The sequence below is a fragment of the Stenella coeruleoalba genome, assembly GCF_951394435.1.
Source record: "Stenella coeruleoalba genome assembly, chromosome: 1".
NCBI classification, from domain to species: domain Eukaryota; kingdom Metazoa; phylum Chordata; class Mammalia; order Artiodactyla; family Delphinidae; genus Stenella; species Stenella coeruleoalba.
The window spans coordinates 75,324,954-75,339,173 of record NC_137169.1 but is presented as its reverse complement, the minus strand read 5'-3'; the positions used below and the strand labels follow the sequence as shown (position 1 = coordinate 75,339,173).

Genomic DNA, 14,220 nt, shown 5'->3' with positions numbered 1-14,220 from the left:
AAAATTGGAACAAGATACTTTTGGTCCTAACCTCAAAAATGTTGCTGTTAGTATGGATGCCATTGTAAATTCTAATGCCATTTTACACCTTTATTTCTAGAATAGTTCTACATACTTATCTTGTTTAAGTCCCACAGTAACAGTGAGGGAGGCGGTCATCATTATCTTTTTTCCAGTTGAGAAAACAAGATTCATAGAATTTAAGTGGATAGCAAGTAGATGAATTAATGATGTATCTAAGTTTTCTGACTTTCAGTACAGTATGCTTTTTATTGTATCGTAATGCGCTCAAATACACATATGCATTTAGATAAAAAGAAACTAATGTTTCAAAGTAAAGATAGCAGCGAAAATCTTTATTAAGAGGAAGATATTTTCCAGTGAGGATGAATACAGGTCAAGTATTTAGGTATATATCTGGGAAGCTTTATTTAGACATGCACTTGATGAATGTGATACAGTTATAGGATGTTTTTGTTTATGTAGTGTACATTCACAAACTTTTAAAATCCCTGAATAATTTTTGTGGTTACTGGGTTGAAATCGTATCCTTTAATTGGTTTACAGAAACTCTTGTAAACATAAGAAAAATTACATCACATTAATGGATATTATACTAGCAATTAAATCCTCAAATTTAATCTAGAACTGTAAGAATTTCGTTGCTGTGTTGGAACTGAGTTCACTGAATCTAAATAATTTAGAAAAGGAATGGAAGTTTATTATTAGAAACAGTATTTTCATTGGTCCCTTAATTATTACAAGGAAAAAAATTCTGCAATCTGAGAAACATAAATTCCATCTTTAAAAATCTCTAAATATAAAACATTTGATTTCTTAAAATTTAGAAATTAGACATCCACTCTCTTTTGGTGACTGCTTTAAATAAACTCCCCAAATTACGCATTCACATTTTATCAGATGCTTATTTTTATCTTCCCTTGTGGCTTCTCTGTACAAAATATAGGGTGGTTCAGTATGTGTACAGTATCTGTATAAAATACAGGGTGATTCAGCCTGCGAGTTGTGACTTGGAAGTATGTCAGTGGGTTTTTTTTTTTTTTAACTTTTTGAGTTACTCGTATACTAACTGTGGTCAATACTATATAGGAGAAATGGTAAGATATAGGATTTAGTAGAATGTTTTCATTGAGCTTTAAGTGAAATCCAACTTTCAAAATGAGATATTTTTAAAATGGTAACATTTAAAAACAATTTCTCAGAAATTATATTTACATACAATTAGGTTCAATTTTACTGAAGAGGCAGGATATTTATACATATACAATATAAATACAAATAAATAAAATACAAACATTAAACTGGTATGAGTATTGGGGGATTGGGAAACAGTTGAATTTTATTTTTAAACATTTAGCTATTTTTACAATAAATATATAATCAATGATGAAACAATAAAAGCAATGCAGATTCTAGTCCTTCTGCATGTAATATCCAGTAAGTAACATCTCTCATAGAGCACACCTAAGTGTTTCTTGTGGGGCCTCAATGGCAAACGAAGATAACTTTTAAATAGTGGTAATTTTTCCTTTCCCACAAGACGAGTGTGATATTATTATTCTCACTTTTCAGATGGAGAAACTTTGAAGGGAAATCAAGTGATCTACCCTTGATTAGAGCTAGTAGGAGATGAGCCTCCAGTCTCCTGTTTCCTAGTACAGTTTTCTTTTCCTTCTATCAGAGAAATAAGTGTCAAAAAAAAATGTATAAACCCACCATCCCATAACAAATGGAAGCCATCCTAATAAAACACTGAGCAAAAAAAACATTAAAATATTAAACATGTGGAAAAGCACTTTATAGTTAATCAGAAACATCCTTTTCCCTTCTGATTGTTTAATTGATGACATATTAAAGTAGATAATACACTGAAAATTAAGTAGTGCCTAAACAGTCATTAACGAGTTTATTTAGGGTTATTAACTAAGTACTCTTTTTCTCTTTCAAAGAACATACTTTTTTTCATGCACAATAACTTTGCCACAGCAGGAAGAGGGAAAGGAACAGAGGCGAAGAACAAGTGTACCACGAGTAAACTGGTTTAAGATTATACCCCCATTCCACTTTGACATGTTTCATCCTTGTCAATTCACACAGCCTCCTCTATGTCGTTGTCCATTCTACCCACCACAGACACTCCTTCCCCCTCACTGGTATAATTTCTCCTTCCTACCCTGCTCACAGGCCTTCATCACATTTGGGGGAAGGGGTTGGGGTGTGGGGACAGAAGGCCCTAATTTGCGAAGTTGGGTCTGTGAAGTCAAACACATGGTCCTCCCAATAAATTTTCACTGCAGCCCCAGAAATGGAAGTGCCCCTTTCCCTGGTGCATGACGAGAGCCCAGTCCTGCCTCCCACCCCCCAGCCGTGCCATGAGGTTCCACGTGGGAGTCCCATTGGGCTGCAGGTCCTCACCTAGAAGGGCAGGCCTGAGCTGTCCACAGCTGCCTCACAAAGCACTGGTAGAATTTTTAAGTAGATTCCTTTACATTTTTAAAGCACGGTAAACTTTGGGAAAGATGAGAATTTGGGAAGTAAGGACATTCCTAGAGAGAAGGACATCAGAGCAAAAGAAGCAGGGCCTTAGAGGTGGGGAAGTACTGTCCAGGTAATCAGCACTAGAAGAGATAAGGGCCGGGAGCCTCAGAAAAGGTCTCGAACAGTCCCAAAAACGAGGTGGACCTTGAGCCAGATAGAGGAGATCAGAAATGAGTGCAGTAAGATCTGGACGTCCAAGATGAAATCCTGCAGCAAGGAAATCATAATTTTCAATTCTCTTTCATACTATTAAACCTCTGTCTGTGTTTTGTTCTTAGGGTGATCAAGGTCTTTCTGGATTCATGGGGCCCCCTGGTATGCAAGGTGTTAAGGTAAGATGTCGTTTTACTTTGATGTATTTGGGTGCCATGTGGATCTGGGTGCTCCTCAGCTCCTAAGATCTCATTCTGAAGTTGAGCCCAAGGTCAATGTTTTAAATTCTTTTCTTCAGCAATAGGAATTAGGGTGCTGTCCTAATCCAGGGAAGTGGTGCCCACCAAAGACAGGGTCTTAAGAAAAATAAAAGAAAACCCTTCAGATAATGATGGGGACAAAATTCACATGTAGGAGAAAGTCACTGATAGAATTTTGGAGTTCTCTTTTTTTATTAGGGCAATAACTTACTTCTAAAACTTTGAAGTCACATTGTAACTTTATATATCCAAAGTGAGGTACATTTGGATGTAGGTAAAATACTTGGCTTTTTTTTTAAAGAGTTTCTAATTTTATTAGGAAATAATAAGCTCTGCCGTGGTATATACATGAGTGTGAGGCCTGAAGCGTAAACAGAGTAGAAGTGAGGGTTGGGGATATGTAGTAAAAAATAGTAGTCATATGCACATGAGTTGGCCTTTTCTCGGGTAAAAAGGAATAGTAACACAGCTGCTATAATTATTTCATAAAATATGCTGTGCAGTTTCCTGAATGAACACAAGTGTAAATTCTTCTCAATATATTCAGCTTGTCTTTTTCTCAAACACTGAGTTGTTGATTTTCTACAAGGGATGAAGAAGATACAAAATTCCTGTCTAAGGTATTAAAGGCCCCAAAATATTGGAGGGCAGTATTTGACTTGATATGGGTGCCTAAATACACTTCATAATGAGCTATGTTGGTGTCTCAGTGTGTCATCTTCTTTTCCTCTTGGGAGATTTAGAATGGAGATGGTTTTCTGGCTCTGGTTAATTTGTTCAAATTCTATCTGCCATTTTCTAGGTCCTGTCGACCTTGGGCAGGTTGCTTAACCTAAGCTTTAGTTCCCTCATGTGTAAAATGTGAAGATAATACTACCCACTTCACAGGGAGCTGTTGGGAACATGGAATGGGATAATCCATGCAATAGAGTGTCAGAAAAATAGCAAGCCATTAATAACTGTTAACCATCAGCTATTTATCTGGTTTTGGAAAGGATCCTGACCTTGTTTGCTTCCCTTCATAATCCCTTCTACAGGGCACAACTGTAAATTGATTAAAAAGGTTTTGATCTCATGGAGTACTTTTCCTCCCATGACCATACCACACCATTATTCTTATGGCATTTAGACTAGTCTTCATCCTAGATAGTACTTAGAATCTGACAACTCCTTTGAGGTTGTTGGTTGCTTCCATGAAACTGCAGAGTGATCGTTCCTACCAGAATTGGTCTTGACATACAGTCATGAATCTGTCTGTTTAATGCTACTTAGTATACCTCTGACTGCTAAGTGTACCTCTGAGGAAACTGTACTGATGAATAGCATCAAACAAAGAAAATCTCATAATACGAAAATTGCCTTAATAAATTGTATTTGATATTAAATATACAGCTATTGCATCCTGAAGAATGCCACTGTGTATGAGAGAAAAACAAACTAATCATTACTTTCCAAGGTTAATAATGCCCATGGTTCATGAAATTAGCGTTCCAGAAAGGGAAAACTTATTGATAAATAAAGCTTGAGTCGTGATTGTGTAGAGGAGTATATAAAGAAATACTATAGAGAAAATTTTAAAAGACTGATTTTAACTATTAGAGCAGGTTATCATTTTTAACTTTGAAGGTTTTACTTACTCAAAGCAGAAGATATTATCTTCCAAGGACTTATGCACATATTATATGAGCCTTGGCCCATCGGTATTTTAAAATATTGAGAATATATTATTTTTGGTCTGTATAAGTCTAGTAAAGTGAAATAGCATCAAGTTAAACAAACTGGGTCATGGATGCATATCTTTCACAGACTTCTTTTCTCTTACACAGTTTTTTAAACTTTTAAAATCTGGCTTGTGTTGTTAACGAGTAGAAACAGACACTGTAGAAGTCAGGGATCTTGCTATGTTATCAATTAGCAACTATAGCTGAATTTTCTCTAGAGAAGGTTTAGTCGAAAGTATTTAGAAACCAAACTACTTTCTGATAAATGAAGCATCCAGGTTCACTATGCTTTGATAGTAGTTCAAAACAGTGTTAATAGTTGAGATGATTTTGTAGTTTTTCTGAGAATGCTTTCCCTCTTTTCAGAGTGTGTCTAATAATGGAAACTGTATATAGATTTTTTAAAAACAAGTATTGCAGGAAACACACATAGGGGCTCAATCTAAACCTAAACTAATTCTCCACGTAGCAGGCTTGGAACAAGTTTCCATCACACTATCTACGTGCATGTCTTACTTTAATATGAATGTGCAGTAGAAATACTCTCACAATGAGCTTGGTAGACTCTTTCTGTTCCTGTGGTTTGTATGAAAGACAGAAGGACCAGACTGATTATTTATGGAATTTACTAATTTTGGTTCAATTTTTGAACCACCTAGGTCATTCTCAGAGTTACTCCCTGCAAACAGAATCCATTCTAGGAGTACCTAGAATAAAAGTTCATATTAGTTATGACCTAGGGACTCCTATTCCTTCATCCTTTCAGTTCTACCCCTAAAATGCTACATGAATTCTTAAGGTCAAGACAAGAACTTAAGGTATTCATTCTGTAAATGATAGATCTAAGATAAGCCCAGAGAGGTTAAGAGAATTGCTCAGGGTCACTCAGAGTTACAGCAGGATCAAGAGATATTACTTGCTGATACTGAATCCACTGTGCTTTTAACAGTCTGTGCTTATTATAAAAGATGAATAAGGTACTTGGGATTTGATAAACATGAAGTTTATTACATATTTTATCTATCAAACTATTTTTGAATTATTATTATAACTATTACAGTAAATATTAACAGCTCCTTTCTTATGTGTAATATTATAGTCTATCTGCTGAACCCTGTATCTTTTTATCTTAAAAACAACCCATTGAGACAGATAGTATGTTCAGTGTGTCATAAATAAGTTAACTGAGGCATAAAATGTTTAAGGCATTTACCCAAGGCCACATGATTATTAACTGACAGAGTTAGGACTCAAATCCAGGCATCTTTGACATGACTGTGCTCTTAATAACTTCAAATACTGTTTCCCCATGTATTAGTTCATTATGCCAATATTTGTTATATGTGAGTTTGATTACTTCTGACTACCTCAAGCATGAATGCAAGAGAAAGTAAAATTTTGTTTTTCCTGAAAGCCAAGGGAACAAATATAGTTTTGGATGACAGGTAATAATGACATCATTATTCCTTTTCTCTGGAAGTATCTGGAAATATTACAATTCTTTAAGTAGTCTTTGAAGTGGCTGCAAGAAAGTTGTGTGTAGAAATACTGACAACTCATGGAAACTGTTGAGATAAATAAATGGAAGATTAATATAAAATGTTCTGAAAACTAGAAGTAATATTGAGATAGAAATAACAAAGCAAGTAAATCAGCAGCAATATTTTTATTCACTCTTCAGTAGATATTTTGGTTCGCTTCTGCCTTTTTCCCTTTTTATCTCTCACCCCTTGACTTTTTTTAAAGATTAATAAATTTACTATATTAAAAATAAGGCTTTTTTTTTTTTTCTCACAACAAGGTACAACACAAATAGTGAAAATACAAGCCACAGACTGGGAAAAAATATTTGTAACACATGTAACTAACAAAGAACTAGCATCCAGAACATGTAAAGATTGCACAGAAATCAATAACCCAATAGAAAAATGGGCAGTTCACAAAACAGCAAAGCCATTGGTCACTTAATATGTGAAAAGATATTTAACCTTACAAGGAATAAAGGAAATGAAATTAAAACAATGAGGTATCATTTCACAATTGTCAAATATCTAAAGTCTGAAAATACCTACTTTTGGCCGATGAGATACAACAGGAATTCTCATTTACTGCTGATGGAACTGGAACAACCACTTTGGAGCACGATTTGCCATGTCTAGGAAAGGTGAAGATGCACACTGCCTAACACTTAGTAATTCTGCTCATATGTATATATCTTAGAGAAACTCTCTAACACACATACACAAGAAGAAATTTTAAAATGTTACTTGCAGCATTGTTTATGAAAACAAAACAGTAGAAACCCCAATATATTTAAATTTTAAAAGGATATATTTTGATAGATTCATAAAATGTAACACCATGCAGCAGCTAAAATGAACAAACTAAATCTACCTATTTATGGCAACATGTATAAATCTCAAAAATATAACATTGACGAAAGAAATAGCCTCAAAGCATTCGTATAGTATAATATATATAAAGTTCAAAAACATGCAAAAATACATTATCAAGACAACTTACAGAAATTTATGCTTTACTGAACAGTGAAACATTGTATTTATATAAAAGTGTAAAATCATGCATATTAAAAAAAAGTGCTTTTCTCTGAAGAGGGACAGATAAGAATGAAATCAGGGGGTTTCATAAGGAAAGGCCCTTGAATTTTTTCTTTTAAAAAATCTGAAATCAATATTCACACCTTGACTTTTTTTTAAAAAACCAGTATTACCACTTTAACAAGCTGTGTGTTTCCCCAGATTGACTGGTTACATTGCCTCAACTTAGCCACCTTAATATAACTCTTATTTACCTAGGAACTGAAGTATGTTTTCACTTCCCACTAAATGTCTAAATTTGTGCCAAAAATCAGATAAGTTAGATCCAGAGTGCATGCTGTGTTGGTTGGAACACAAGAGTCATAATTCTGAGCTTGGACTCCAGACGAATTTTTAAATTGGTTTTTAAATATAGCTGATCAGTTGCTGCATTACTATTGGAAGTCTGCTTTTTAAAATTGTAAGAAAATTAACAGCAATTTCAATTGAAGAAATTTTTCTGGGATCGAGAGGATAAGCCAGATGAGAGCAGTTAAGCACATCTTAGCATGAAGGTATAACTCAGAACAATTGTGAAATATGAGGCACACATTTTAAAACAGATTATTATGAATAATGTATGGCAATATTTTTCTGAATGTCAAACAATTCAACTACTATACTTTTAGTAATAATTATAAATCAGTGTGAATTCTTATTCTAGTTTGATGGAATTATTTCAGTTAAAAAAATCTTTCCATTACATAGGAGGTACACAGTTAACATCTTTATAAAGTTGGAAGGGAAAGAAGAGCTGAAAAAATCAAGTGGAATGCGTTACGATTGATCAGTCACTCAAAACCTATACAGCTTTTCATAATCTATTTAAAGCAAGGACAGTACTAAGGAAGTACAGCAATACTGAATGTTGATGAGAACAACAATAAAAATAAAATCCGTGCCCAGAGAAAGAAATAAGGGGAATTCTTAGGTTCCATAGTTAACGCTATAGATCATCTTCTCACCTGTGCAATATTCCTGTAAAAATCTGCAGAGCTACGTTTTCCTTTGCTCGGTTTGCAGTTCAGGCTTCGTACTGAAAGTCTAACATAAAAGCTGCTGCTTAGAGGGTGTGCTGTCACCACTGTGACCATCTACTCTGCCCTCTGCCATTTCCACTAATGGAAGGGGAAGCAAAGAACAAGACAACACATACTGAACTCCCTCACAGGCAAGCCCGTGGCTACCAAAGTGGTGTACTCTGTGCGACTTGGAAAACATTCCTTCATCCAAAGATATTTTCCTCTTCTGATTGACATCCTAACATTAACGATAAATTCATTTGGCTGAAAGTATTTCAGTTCCCAGAAGGTTTTAAAAAAAAATGTCTGTGTCCTCAGAAAAAGCTGTTATCGGTCATTTAGCACCATTTTGAGAATTAGTGTCATACTGTTTTTCTCCACAAGAACTAGTTGAGAAGGACTACAGCTAGAGTTGATGGGGCCAAGGTAAAAACTGAGTACTGGGGCTTCCCTGGTGGCGCAGTGGTTGAGTCCGCCTGCCGATGCAGGGGACACGGGTCCGGGAAGATCCCACATGCCGCGGAGAGGCTGGGCCCGTGAGCCATGGCCGCTGAGCCTGCGCGTCCGGAGCCTGTGCTCCGCAATGGGAGAGGCCACAGCAGTGATAGGCCTGCGTACAGCAAAAAAAAAAAAAAAAAGTACTAATTAATGTAGGTTAATTGGTCAATATTGTGAGGAGTTTGGGACAGAGGTGGGTAGGAGTCTGTTGTGTGCGTGAGGGAAGTATGTTCCAAGAAGAAGGGGAGGTGGGTAGAATAGAGAGGTCTGTGTGGTATTCATTCTCTAATTTAATTATCTTCAATCTCTCCAGTTACCTGGGATCATTCTTCTATTTAATTTTTTGAAAACAGTTAAACTCCCTATTCTTAAAACTTCAGGAACTTTATTGCCTTACCTCAAGTAGTACTTACATGGTCATGGTTGTTGATTTTTTTAATCTCATTCTGAATTCTTGCTTAAGCCTTCTTTTTCAATCAGCTATGGGCGTCTTGCCACTGTTTCTCTAGTTTGCCATAGGTTTCCCTGGTTATTTTGACCAAAACATGGCTACAAACCTTTGTTTGTATTCCTCAAGGCATTGCTGACGTATGAGTCCTGTAGTGCTTGACAGATTTTATTAGATACTTGGAATCACCTGATCTGTAAAGGACTGCTATTATTACATTACAGAAAAGGACAATTTAATACTGGCTTTCAGATAACAGTGCAGTAGCAGTGGGCTAAAGGGAAATACATGAGTGATTTAGGAGTCCTTAAGTGCAAGGTCTATATTTTTTCACTGGTATTTCAGCCCAGTGAATGGTACATAGCAAGCACATATTAGTACTGAATGAACATTGCTGCTCGTAAGTTTAATTGACTGTGCCCTTTCACCCGGTGCTAGTGGTTATTTTCCTTCTCTAGGGCTGCTTCTCAAGTCAGTGACCCTTCTCACCTGTCTTATTTTGCCTCGGTCCTCTGGCTCCAAACACCCTTCGTCCCATTTAGGTAGGGTGAGTAGAACTAGTTAATCTGCTACTAATGTCTCAGTGATGTTGCCTTTCACATGATCATGTATAAGGTTAGCCCACCTTTGCCTCAGCTTCCTGAGACTAGACAGAAGCAAAAGATACAAGGAAGTTGCTTCAACCAAAAGAGCAGTTTTGAGATAAAATTTGTCACTAACTCTGGAATGCTGCAGTTGTTTTAATCACATTCTTTTGTCCTACAGTTCATTCAGGAAACCAGTATTGGTAAACAAGGTATAGTTCCTGCCTTCAAGTAGCCTACTGTCTAAAAAAGGAAATAAATACTAAAGTAAATCACTAAAAGTATATTATGCTATAACAAGTGCAATGATTAAGATGTGAAATTTTTATAGCAACGGCTGAGGGATCTCTAAACTTCTTGGCAGTGGAGGTGGGGGAGTTTTTAGAGAACAGGGAAAGAGGCAACATCTGAGCTGCATCTTTTTTTTTTTTTTTTTTTTGCGGTACGCGGACCTCTCACTGTTGTGGCTTCTCCCGTTGCGGAGCAAAGGCTCCGGATGCACAGGCCCAGCGGCCATGGCTCACGGGCCCAGCCGCTCCGCGGCATGTGGGATCTTCCGGGACCGGGGCACGAACCCGTGTCCCCTGCATCGGCAGGCGGACTCTCAACCACTGCGCCACCAGGGAAGCCCCTGAGCCGCATCTTGAGGATGCAAGTTATCCTAATGATACTATAGTTAGTAGGCATGTATGCTGTTTACACACAGGTGATGACATAAACCAAGGCTTGGAGGCAAGAGCAGTTCCTTGTTTTGGGATTATGGAGTGTTAGGTAGGAGGTGTCAGGAGATAAAGTTTGAGGGACATTCAGGGGTCAAATTATAAAGGAACTTGTATGCCATGGTAAAGCATTTATCATATGGTAGAGAGCTACTGAAGGATTTTAAGAAGGAGAGTGCCAGAGGCAAATCATTTAGTCTCCGGAATTTCTTTGGCATTTTTGTGGATTCTAGAGACAAATGCTCCTACCTTTCTGAAACCTAAAGGTTATGTAAGGAGGCCCAAGATAGAAAAGCAGAGTGGTAATAGAGAAGTTGTCTTATGCCATAGGAGATACTTTCTCATATGTAGGAAAAATCTTTTTTTTTTTTAAATCAGAATTTTTTTTTAAAATTAATTTATTTATCTTTGGCTGTGTTGGGTCTTCGTTTCTGTGCGAGGGCTTTCTCTAGTTGCGGCAAGCAGGGGGCCACTCTTCATCGCGGTGCGCGGGCCTTTCACTGTCGTGGCCTGTCTTGCTGCGGAGCACAAGTTCCAGACGCGCAGGCTCAGTAGTTGTGGCTCACGGGCCTAGTTGCTCCGCAGCATGTGGGATCTTCCCAGACCAGGGCTCGAACCCATGTCCCCTGCATTGGCAGGCAGATTCTCAACCATTGCACCACCAGGGAAGCCCTGTAGGAAAAATCTTTATCTCAGTGAATATAAGTCCTTCGCATTTAGTGGGGGAAAGAACTGTTAAAAGAAGAAAACCATTTATATATGAAGTTGACAACATAGAGATTATATCATCGAGAATCTTTTCAATACATATATACAAGCATTCCTCACTTTGCATGGTTCCAATATAGACAAATTTCACTTAACACGGTTTAATAACACCAGTCTCCCACCAACATGGTTCAGATTAATCACACTGTGATTAGCTGTGTAAAGTATAAACTTTGCTACTGGCTCTTCAGCTTACAAGTCACTACATAAATAGTAAATGTGCATCAAGATCAGTGGTCGGTCACATTTCATTCAGAATCTGTTGATGATTGTACACGACACATCTGTTAGTTCATGCACAGACAGCAGAGTGTGTAGCTGTCTTGCTTCCTTCTCTCTGATAAACTCATGTGGCATTTTACACAAATGGCTAATCAGAAAAAGTAACTGGTCAACAAAGATGAAAAGTACAATGAAATAAAGAAATAGTGATAACACAGAAATTGAAATTAGAATCAAATATAAATGGAGTTATAGAAGAAATAGCTGATCCTGGGGCACTGCTGCCATTTGAGAGACTCTCCATATGCAGACAGAGGAACTTGGTAACGGCGAGCTTGTTTTTATTATTTTTGTTTAAGGCAAAATTTTTGACATAAGAGGAAAGGGTTGTGATGAATAGGATAGACACGTCCCAGAGGAGGTTACAACAGCAAAAAAACTTCTCGTTAGAAGAACTCTTGGAGCTATTTCATGACATTGAAAGTGCAAAGGATGGAATGTTGGGAGCTGACCCACACTTAGAAAGGAGTATGACAGTTTGCCAAAACATAGAATATATGCTTGCTCTGTATGGTTATTTATACAAGAGAAGCACTATTCAAACTACTCTTCATAAATTTTTTCTAAGAAATGGAACTTTAATTTCTCACTGTTTCTAATGTTTTAAATTACACTGTACTAAACTAATATTTAACATATTTTTCATTTCCCTATACAAAGGTAACTGACAGTGAGACTTTTAAACATTTTGACAAAAATTTTTAAAGGTCACAGAACAATTGCAATTTTTCCCATTATTAAGATTGCTTGGCATGGTTTCAGCTTATATGGTCAGTTTCATGGTCCTCTAGTACCGTGCAAAGCAAGGATGGCCCTGTATGTAAATGGTACCACTATTTTCCTTATGGATAAACATTTTATTTATGTATCCAAATTTTAATTACTTGGGGGTAGTTCAGGTATATATTTGAAGTTTGTTTCTTTTCCATCCCTTAATATTTCTGATTTTGATTCAATTGTATCTCTTTTTTTTTTGGTCCTGTGTGGTCACCTGTTGATAACGTATTTGTTAGGGTTTAAATTGTTGTTAAAATAAGTATTAAAATTAATATCTCTATATTAAAATTAGATTCTAAACCCTTTTTATTACTGGAATTCTTGGCAAGGCAAATTTACATCACAACAAAAATTGAAACAACCCTACAACTCATTATAATGAGTTTTTAATCTGTTCTAAAACAGAACTTGTACATTTTTCTATTGACATTCCTTAAGAAATGTGTTTACATCAGTTTCAGTATATTTATCAGAGGAAAATCACGCATTGTTAGTTACTCGACCTTTTTTGTTATTTTTCCTATGTGAGTATAGGAAGAACAATGACTCAAATAGTATTTTCAAAAGACCACAATATAAACAAATTTTTAAAAGTAAAGTGTCAGGGAGACTTCCCTGGTGGCCCAGTGGTTAAGACTCCGTGCTTCCAATTCAGGGGGCGTGGGTTTGATCCCTGGTTGGGGAACTAAGATTACACATGCTGTGCGGTGTGGTCAAAAAATTTTAAAAAATTAAAAATAAAATGTCACGTCCTTAGATTGGAGCTATGCCAAAGCTTGAATGTAGGCATTCTTCCCAGGAACTTATTCCCTTTGTTTTTTAAAATATTACAGACTAGTATTTAAGTAGAAAACAAATGAGACCTGTAGTCACAAATTAGGGAATAAATGGAGGCTTTTATACAATAGTAGTGCTAACTCCAGTATATTACAATAACATATTATTACATTGAAAAATAACAAGATATTTTTTCTCCCACTTATTACCTTTCATTTCAATATTAAGAGAATTGAGATATCATATTGAATACTTAGAATCTATTTTCCCCCAAGTAACCCTCAGATTCCTCTAAGTCTTTACATCAATTCATTTATTCATCCAAATCTTTCCATCAATTAATTAACAAGCACGCATTATGTTCTAGACACTGGGGATACCACATTGAATAAAATAGTTCAGGAGCTTAAGTTTAAACTCTTTAAGGGGCATATATATCATCTCTAACTCTGCCCTCAAATCTAATGTATAATCATGTTTCTCCTAGACTCTCATAATAGCCTCCTACCTGACTCATTCTCTTTCCATTCTGCTCATCCCAGAGTCCCCATCTTTGTTTCAGGTCATATGCCCATGGGAGCCTGAATCTGTTTTTTTCTGATACGTACCTCAGTGATACATCAGTGTTACTTGAATTCTTCCAATGCCTCAAAGCCTGAATTGACTCTTATAAATGCCTTTGTTTTTCATTCAATGAAAGGTGAAAAAAAAAAGTAGTGACTTTAACAGATTCAACTAATTGCAGAATGCTGGCAATTAAAAGGAGATTTAGCAGTAGTTTAATTCATTGCTGTCATTTTATAGATGAAGACTTTGAAACTCATGATATAGCTATTTAGTGGCAAAACTGGATCTAGAGCTCAGTGTGCTTGGTCTTTTCATTATTATTAGTAGTAAACCAAACCAAACCAAAACCATTTTGTTTCACTTCAGCTCTTTTGATTGCAAAGAATGGACACTTAGGCTATCCCAAGGAAGAGAGAATTATTTCAATCCTCTCTACAGCATTAAGGGAAATCAGGGACCCATGGAATCTAAAAATGGTACTGTAATAT

The 14,220-nt window shown here is 36.3% G+C and overlaps 1 protein-coding gene across 1 annotated transcript in view; it reads left to right on the top strand.

Annotated features, from left to right (window-relative positions):
• The window catches only part of COL24A1 (collagen type XXIV alpha 1 chain), a 542,658-nt gene that overhangs the window by 207,644 nt on the left and 320,794 nt on the right, over positions 1–14,220 (top strand). Inside the window, exon 9 of the mRNA XM_079924384.1 lies at positions 2,838–2,891. Coding sequence (XP_079780510.1) covers positions 2,838–2,891 — 54 coding nt within the window. The remainder of the gene's footprint in view (positions 1–2,837; positions 2,892–14,220) is intronic.